General features: G+C 37.0%; 1 protein-coding gene across 4 annotated transcripts; it reads right to left on the bottom strand.

Annotated features, from left to right (window-relative positions):
* Positions 1 to 365: 365 nt before the first annotated feature.
* LOC147541398 (sec23/sec24 transport family protein) lies at positions 366 to 6,910 on the bottom strand. Of its 4 annotated transcripts, XM_086637309.1 has the most exons (16): positions 6,744 to 6,849; positions 6,042 to 6,660; positions 5,901 to 5,966; positions 5,209 to 5,262; positions 4,930 to 5,102; positions 4,623 to 4,809; positions 4,344 to 4,489; positions 4,113 to 4,267; positions 3,859 to 3,940; positions 3,658 to 3,773; positions 2,977 to 3,066; positions 2,774 to 2,897; positions 1,651 to 1,928; positions 1,251 to 1,465; positions 908 to 1,128; positions 366 to 470 (listed from the first exon to the last, which is right to left on the bottom strand). In XM_086637309.1, exons 2-15 carry the CDS (start codon positions 6,367 to 6,369, stop codon positions 914 to 916), a joined length of 2,229 nt encoding a protein of 742 aa, XP_086493435.1. In that variant the 5' UTR covers positions 6,370 to 6,660; positions 6,744 to 6,849; the 3' UTR covers positions 366 to 470; positions 908 to 913. The 4 variants fall into 4 exon arrangements, with proteins under 4 accessions (XP_086493435.1, XP_086493434.1, XP_086493433.1 ...); XM_086637308.1 differs by having other exon boundaries at positions 6,042 to 6,910; XM_086637307.1 differs by having other exon boundaries at positions 366 to 1,128; positions 6,744 to 6,819.
* Between the last annotated feature and the right edge of the window lie 1,090 nt (positions 6,911 to 8,000).

The following is an 8,000-nucleotide window of genomic DNA, read 5'->3' as shown; positions in this document are numbered from 1 at the left end:
GTGGTGAATTTGCAAGTGTAGAAAAAACTCGACCTCCTGACCTGGCGGAAGGAGCAAGGTGTGTATCAGATTGTTACGCAGTGATGTGCAGGTTTCGAAGGTCATCATTTTCCCATGTTAGACCTTGGAGTATTTATCTGGTCGGCATATCACTAACCACATTTAAAATCTCTAATAATTTAAACTTCAAAGTAGGGATTATGTCATCAATGGATTCAACAGGACTTCTAATAAACTCTAAAGTGATTGTAACACTAAAAATTACTGGAAAAAGGAGGGTAATGATTTTCTCTTTAGACGATTTATTTTTTTCTTCAAAAAACACAGTAAAATAGTAAGTTTTTTCAATACTATTCCGCAAAAAATGGAATCCCAAAATTTTTATTTTGGATTAAAACAAATGATATGTTCATTGTTCGAGGTCGAGAATCCATGCCTCCTTTTTCATCTCCAATAATTCTCCAGCACCACTGTAAATGAATACCAAAAAGTTTCAAAACAATCCTTCTAATTTGATTCTACTTGTTTCTACAGGTTTGAACAAAACCTCTAAACTCAAAATCAAAATGTATATCTCCAAAAGGGATCTCTACAATGAGAATTTGAGGCCCCGAGGAGCTGGTACCCTGCAAAAGTTCAAAGCCTGTGGTGCTCACGAAGTTGATGCATCTATGGAGAAAGAAACTTTACTTGTAGAGCCTTGTACTTCCTTTTCTTTAACCTGATTGATCGGAAAGCCTCTTTCTATTTATTCGGAGGGGTTGTTTATATAAGATAGGAACCTCAAGAAACTATGAATACAGCAGTTCATACCAAAATACTTCTGAGGTTTTCCTCTAATTGAAATTTTCCACAAGGAACCAGCAGTTTGGTGTATTGTATGAAACCTAATTTAAGTTAATATTACCTGGTTCTATGCTTTCATGTATTCAAAGACACTCTGGGTAATCTCTTCCAGGAATGAAACGAAACCCATGATGCTGGTAAGGCCATTTCCATCAACATCTTGTTCTTCAATTAGATAATTCTCAAATGAAGTTGCATCATCTTGCCCTCCTTTGATAAACATGAGCTTTGGCGTAATACTTCTCTCCTGTTTCAATTTGTTTATCGTAGTACGCAGTAAACCTGAAAAAAGAAGATTGTTTTACAAAAGAACAAGATATTTTCCTGAAATTTGTTTCCGGTGTTGGTGAATAATGATAATGATGAGAGAAGACGAAAACGATGAAAGAGTTAAAACTACTTACAATCATGGGGAGGAGGAAAGGGAAGCGAAGGATCTGCAGTTGGAGAATAATACACGATTAAGGTTGTGAATGCATCTAGAAAAAATATCGGACTCCCACTGGTTAGAAGAGCAGCACGACTCAACGAGTGGCGAGGATACGCTTGCTTGTCAGGGGTAGCATACGATGTCAGTACTGGATATATAGCACGGCTGAGTGAAGTTGGGTCCAGTGCACTGCATCAAAAGCTTAATCCATCACTTCATTCAAATAATTCGACAACTCAAAATATTAGGACTTGGGACGTCAAGGTCTACCACATGCACGACCCACACACACACATAAACATATAAAAAATACAAGGAATTAGCTTATCGTGTTGCCTTGCCTAGTGGTAGGGACTAGTGAGCAGAATTTGTACCTGAAAAGACATTGTAGGTATATACGGTAGTCGGGGTGAACACCTTCTTCATGGAAACGAAGAAGAGGATTTCTGAGTAAAGCAAATATAAGGCGGGGTAAAGGCTGTAATTGTGGACACTGAGAGAAGGCAACATCAATATGAGAACTGGTCGAATTTCCACTCTCAGTTTGACCAAGTTTACAAGCATCAATGTACTGTGCTGTAAGGATAACAAGCCAATCATGGAGTAGTGCCCGGCCCTCTCTGACTCCTTGCTCCAAAGAAGCTAATATAACCTAAATTAAGTAAAAAAATAGCTAATAATCAACAAACCATGAATGCAGGTCAGTGTGGAGAAGAAGAAAAATTAACATTCTATGTTTGATGGTAGCAATTCCCATCTCTCTCTAATCAATGACAGAATGGTAACAAACCAGGAAAATAGTAGAACACTTCTACAATATCAGATGAGTTGCATGAACCCGTCAATAAATCTGGTCTCCGTATAATACGTAAAATTGCATCGAAATATCGAATGAATAAAAAGAACAGATTTTAGAAATGAAAAAAATACGACCACATAATTGTCCAAGAATATCAGTCATACAGTTGTCATGACACTGACGACCAACACGTCACAAAGGTGACACAAAAGAGAAATAGTATAACTTACTCTTGCTTGGAATCTTTAACAACTCACCTTCCTTTCCTCCTTGAAAAATGCGTTCATACAACAAAGAGTTCCACGATCTAGACAACCATGGATTATGTCCAGTAGGAGAGAAAGAAATTTTGAAATCCCACAAGCATTTTTTCCGTGCACTATCATGGGTTCAAGCAAGAAGCCAACTAGCCAAGTACTACCTTCCTAGAATACTACTCTTACAATTTTTTTCACCCATCATGGCAGGTTGGAACAGAACTTTAAAATCTTCAAAGAAAGAAACTATTAAACTAGAGTGTGAATTAGTTGGCCAAGGAAGGCTGAAGATAAAACGAACAAAATCAAGGTTATAAGCCGAGGGATCTAAAAGTCTGAGTACCAAAATTTATCTTGTATTAGTGTCTCTAGTATCATAATCTATCAATCTATTACAATGGCATGGCAGAAGCTGGAGCAGACTAGGCACAAATGTAGTACCTTGTGGACGAGTATTGAGACAACGACTTCAGAATCCACGCTGTCATACAATTCATTAAAATTTCTAGCAGTCCCATATTGTAAAGTCCGTATCCTCAATCGTCGCTGGAGGGAATAGTTGGGCCTACAAAAGAGCATATTCTATCAACATACACATTTAGAAGATGAGATAATTTGTCATGATCAGGTACAGCTAATCATACCTACTTGCAGAAATCAATTTTGAATTTTCATCAGGTGGGACAATAACAGTATACTGAAATGCAACCTGCATAACTGGGGGCTCCGAGTGTCTGCAAAAGCATAAACTTATATTAAACCATTTCAATTAATAAACACACCACAGTTGGCGTCCGCTACACAAATCATACGTTGTGCATGCTTCTTCTTCTTTTTTCTGAAAGTATTGTTAATGCTTTGCCATGAACAAAGCACTAGTACCAGTCAGAGATTGTGTTTCCGCGCCAAAGTAATAAGAATATTTAAAAGAAACTATCTGAGTCTCTTCGAATAGAGGGCCATACATGACGTTTTATGCTAACGATGGTGTCCCGAGGGACTAGATTACATTTTCTTTGCAAATTAAAGCATTATATTATTACAACTTCATCTTCTGAAAATTACTGATCTAGCAGAATCAGATGACTTTTAAATATCACCAACAGAAACTGAGTCCAAGAAAAACCACACTGATCATAAGTTCGTGACAACAGCTACGGTCAGCAAGCCTGAGTACTATGGAAGAACTAACAAACATCCCATATATATAGACACTAGTACCCAACAAGATCCGGCTCTTTATGAATCTCAGTAATCTGCAATATCGTACTTTAATTTGTATACTTCACAACAAACAAATCCTGAAATGGCTGAGATTTTAATACCTCGAGAATCCCACAGTGTTGGCGAACTCAAAGTCATACGCATATGTGGCATAAGAATCACAACAAATAATGTGTTGAACATTTTCGTACTGAGGATCTGGGAAGAAATGACCATACTGCAAAAACGTAAACAAGTGAGGATGGGGTCCAACGTCGGATGAACAAAATGAAGTTCAAACACCACAATTATTTATCACATACAGAACGGCCAGGTTTAAACTCGGAAGATGTCCTCAACCGAAGTACACAGCCAAATGCATACGGACGACTCAGCATCCGGTACCTGCAGAAAGATCAGTTAACAATCATCCAATAGATGAATCACTAATATGTAATCCAACTTCACATCAGCAGGTTAGACATCAAAATGTGAATCTCAAGAATATAAATTATATTTATATTACATTTATATACTGCCAACTAATTCTGTCTCTCATGTTGAAACAATCACTTACATGTCCTGAGGAAGAGTTGAATCATCTGCATTGGAATATAAGAACAATGACCCTCCACTTTCAATACTTAAAAACTTCAATGATGCCAAATCTGTATATTCATCTGTAACAGCAAATATATCAACACAAACGCCTGCTTGAACAGCAACAGTGGCCTGCAGAAAATTCATCAGTAATTACATTTCAAAGTCAATTTCAAAAATAATTAACCTTAAATGAAACCAATAATACCAGATCTTTGTAGAAAGGTGTCTGCTCAGGAAGTAAAGCACGATCTGCATCCTCTCTTTTGCTAGCATATTGCTCACCGTACCGTCTTGTGTCTAATTGTCCAACCCCGAAGTCAGGAGGACCAGACAGAAATGCAAACACCCTGGCTGTAACCAGTGTGGAAAAAGTACTCAGGTCATAACATTTGAGAACTGTCGAGAAAAGCACATTTAGACTATAGTTTCATAGACTTCAAGCAAATGTAACAAATGTATATTTTGTAGGTTATGATATTCGTACCTAATGCAAAAGTATTTCCATATTCTGATCCAAGGTAATTAATGAGGGCTTCCATTGCTGCCCCAAAACCTCGCCCACCCAGAAAAACACCTTCTAGACCTTGCCCAGCAGCTGCGGTTCTCTCCCAGGAAGACATTGGCTTTAATGTTTCCAGTGCCGCAGCAATGCGGTCCTTGCAAGTTTCTACCTGTTTCATAATTATTAAATACTAAAACTTATCCTATTTAAAAGTGTAATTTGTATTACCTAATGGAAACTATGAAAGAATTTCGAAAAAAAAGGTCTCTTAGACTTAGATATCGCATACCGGAGCTAAAAAAGATAACAATGGCATGACATCTTCAAGTTCTGTTGCTACTGTGCTGTCTGACTCTGGGGGTATGAAAACGTTCTTAACAACAGGTATAGGCCCTTGAACATCATATAACCCCAATTTATGGCTGAATGTTGCAAGCCCAAATAACGATCCTGGTGCAAGAGCTGCCGATGTTCCAAGAGACGAAAGAAAGAAATTGTTTAGCTTTCTAAGCATATAACTCAACAAATGGAAGTACAGAATATCACCTCTTCCTGAAAATCCACTTACCTTCTAATGCTGCTAATAAAGCACTCTTGGTAAGTTCCAAAAACTCTTCAGAGGCTGCATAGAAGTTCAAGAATTTAAAATTATGTGAGATACATCGTTCCTACTATTTACTAAAAGACCAAATCTATTTATAGTCTACCAATGGAACTAATTCTATGTGATTAAATTGTCGTTGAACGGTTGAAAACACGTACCCTCCACATTCATCATCAATATTTTAAAAGGCACATAAGATGTGACTGAAAGCCATCATATCCTTTAACTTTACTATTAAATAACTAATTTGATACTATGAACGATATCCTATCTATCACTACATTAAAATATATGAAATTGAAGTTACGCCTCTTTATCACCTCGTGCCCTCGAGGCACCGCCTGACATTGTAAAAAACAAAACGCATCAACGAGGAAAAACACTTCTTTTCTTTTTTTAAAATTGTTCATCATCAAGGGAACATCAAACATTATACAAAGTGATCAATGAAAGATAATCCATTTGTGAAGTGTGAACTACCCATCGTCATTCTAGGGCATATCTACCAAATTCATATATAAAAGTATTGATTCATCTAAAGAAGCCACAAAATTAGAATCACAGAGTTTCACTCTATATAAAAATTCTGTAAGTGAAAACTAGACCAATTCAGTTATTCGAATTCACAGAGATAATCATCCCCAATCAGAACTTACAAGATAAATCCACTGCCGCAACATATACTGGGCGAGCTTGCATAGCTTCTTCATCAGATCCATCAACTAAAATACACAACAAATCAGATCAAACTGTAAAACAAAATCCTTTTATATAAATCTCATTTAAACGAAATTTACCAGGAAGTTCAAGATCTATAAATGAAGACATCATTTCAGGACAAGATTGAGGATGAGAATAACGAGCAATTGCCTGTGAAGTTAAACCATTTAGGGTTCCACATAAAGAACAATTCCATGCCCACTGATCCAATTCACAATGAGTATTAAAATAAGCCCAACAATTCTCGCAGCGAGGAAGAAGATGACCATCAGATCCATAAACAGGAGCTAAACCATGTTCATCAGTTGTTGAAAATGGAGTTACTGTAACACCCCAAGGTAATCCTCCTGCTTCTTGTGCATCTGCGTCAATCGGAAATCGAGCAACCGTTGCTCGGATCGCCATGATTCCAACCTTCTTCTTCTTCCTGATTTTAATGAGATTAGATCAGATATGAGAATTGAGGTTTAGGGCTCTTTTGAGTAATCAGGAATAAACTATGGATTTTTTGCAGGATTTGATTTACCGCCGGCCCGGCCGTGGGTTAATAGCCTGATTCTATTCTATTGGCACCCAGTAAATTTTAGTGCATCCCCAGATTACACCGGGTTGGTTTGGTCGGGCTGTCCGTATCCAGTTCTCGTCTTCTCTTGTCTTGCTATCCGCGTGGGTAGCCAACAACTGATAGCTCAATTACTAATCGGGCTGTCCGTATCCAGTTCTCGTCTTTTCTTGTCTTGCTATCCACGTGGGTAGCCAACAACTGATAGCTCAATTACTAAGGCATGTACTCTTGAACTCTGTAGGTCTCAGATTCGATTCCTAACAAAGGCGTGATCCATGGATATTGAACTTGAGATATTAAAGATATAAACATGGTAGTTAGATAGACTTTAGTCATTAGTTTCCATGAATTTTAAATCAATATTAGTTGGGCTTTAGGCCTGTTTCTTTCAAGATTTAATTAGGCAATTATCATATTTATCACATCTTATTAATGTATCAATGCATTTGTAATGACTTTTTTAGTTGATTTTCAAAAAAAAAAAATTAAGATGGGTAAATATGGTTTGCTGTTTTTAGGACAGAGGAAATTCTTGGGGGAGACGAAATTAGAGCATCTTACATAACAAAAATTCTAAAAAATTTAGAAGGAAAGTGTGAAAAAAGTGGATTGCAAAACATCTCTTAACTGCTTGCCTGCTTGGTCAATTAGAGATCTCTAATGGGACACTTGAGAAAGACTCCAAAACGTACATATTGGCTTGCATATGTGGCGATTAAAGATCTTCAAGAAAAACACTCTAAATTTGAAACGTCATCTTAGAGCTTGTTATTCGTTAAATTTTGTTACCAGCATTTTGAAGCCCTAGAACATCAAAATTCTCAAAACTTTTAAGATAGCTGGGAGAAAACTATACCGAAAAAAATTCAAAATTTTTTGACTTCCGGAGACTAAATCGCGAATTGTCAGATACTTAAAAGGGCCTAAACGACGAGTTGACAAGAATTTGGAGCCAAAACAAATTAGGTAATCATTTTTCCCCTATTGGGGTAGTCAGTAGTGGGTTGCTCTATGGTATTATAACATCCTTCACAAAATTTTAGATCTATGAACACATCATACAAAACAAATTACAAATTGGCTGAGTTTTAACTTCAACTTTCCTTACAACATAAAGTTTGAACGTCTACGTATGTCTTGGAGATGATCAATCCCCCTAGTGAACCCCTCAATACTAATTTGTAATTAAGCTTACCCCTCAGTAATAAGTACTCGAGCAGAAATAGAATCAAATCCACACGCCAAGATTGCATTATGTACATGGGAGTGAATCTAGAATGGTTCGGAAAAAAATGATTCTTCTTGAACAGAGAATCCAAGGGTTTGCACCTATGAATAGAAATACCATTAGTACATGACAATATTCAAGGTAACTGGGATGATTTCTTACTTTCAGCTCAGGGTTAGAGAGTACACATACTAGTTCATCCTCCCATACCCCCGTCGTTAACAAGACATCAAAAACATATTA

Source organism: Eschscholzia californica, unplaced genomic scaffold (assembly GCF_041429995.1).
Source record: "Eschscholzia californica isolate CP2 unplaced genomic scaffold, dmEscCali1.0.p SCAF_4, whole genome shotgun sequence".
NCBI lineage: Eukaryota > Viridiplantae > Streptophyta > Magnoliopsida > Ranunculales > Papaveraceae > Eschscholzia > Eschscholzia californica.
This window is presented reverse-complemented; position numbering and strand designations above follow the sequence as displayed.

Excerpts from the sequence above, each read along its gene's own strand:
- LOC147541398 (XM_086637306.1), bottom strand. The coding sequence starts at position 6,369 with ATGGCGATCCGAGCAACGGTTGCTCGATTTCCGATTGACGCAGATGCA. Across the intron at positions 5,103-5,208 it reads TTTATTAGCAGCATTAGAAG|CTCTTGCACCAGGATCGTTA; the intron begins GTAAGTGGATTT and ends GAACATCGGCAG. Across the intron at positions 1,129-1,250 it reads CTTTCCTCCTCCCCATGATT|GTTTACTGCGTACTACGATA; the intron begins GTAAGTAGTTTT and ends TTCTTTTTTCAG.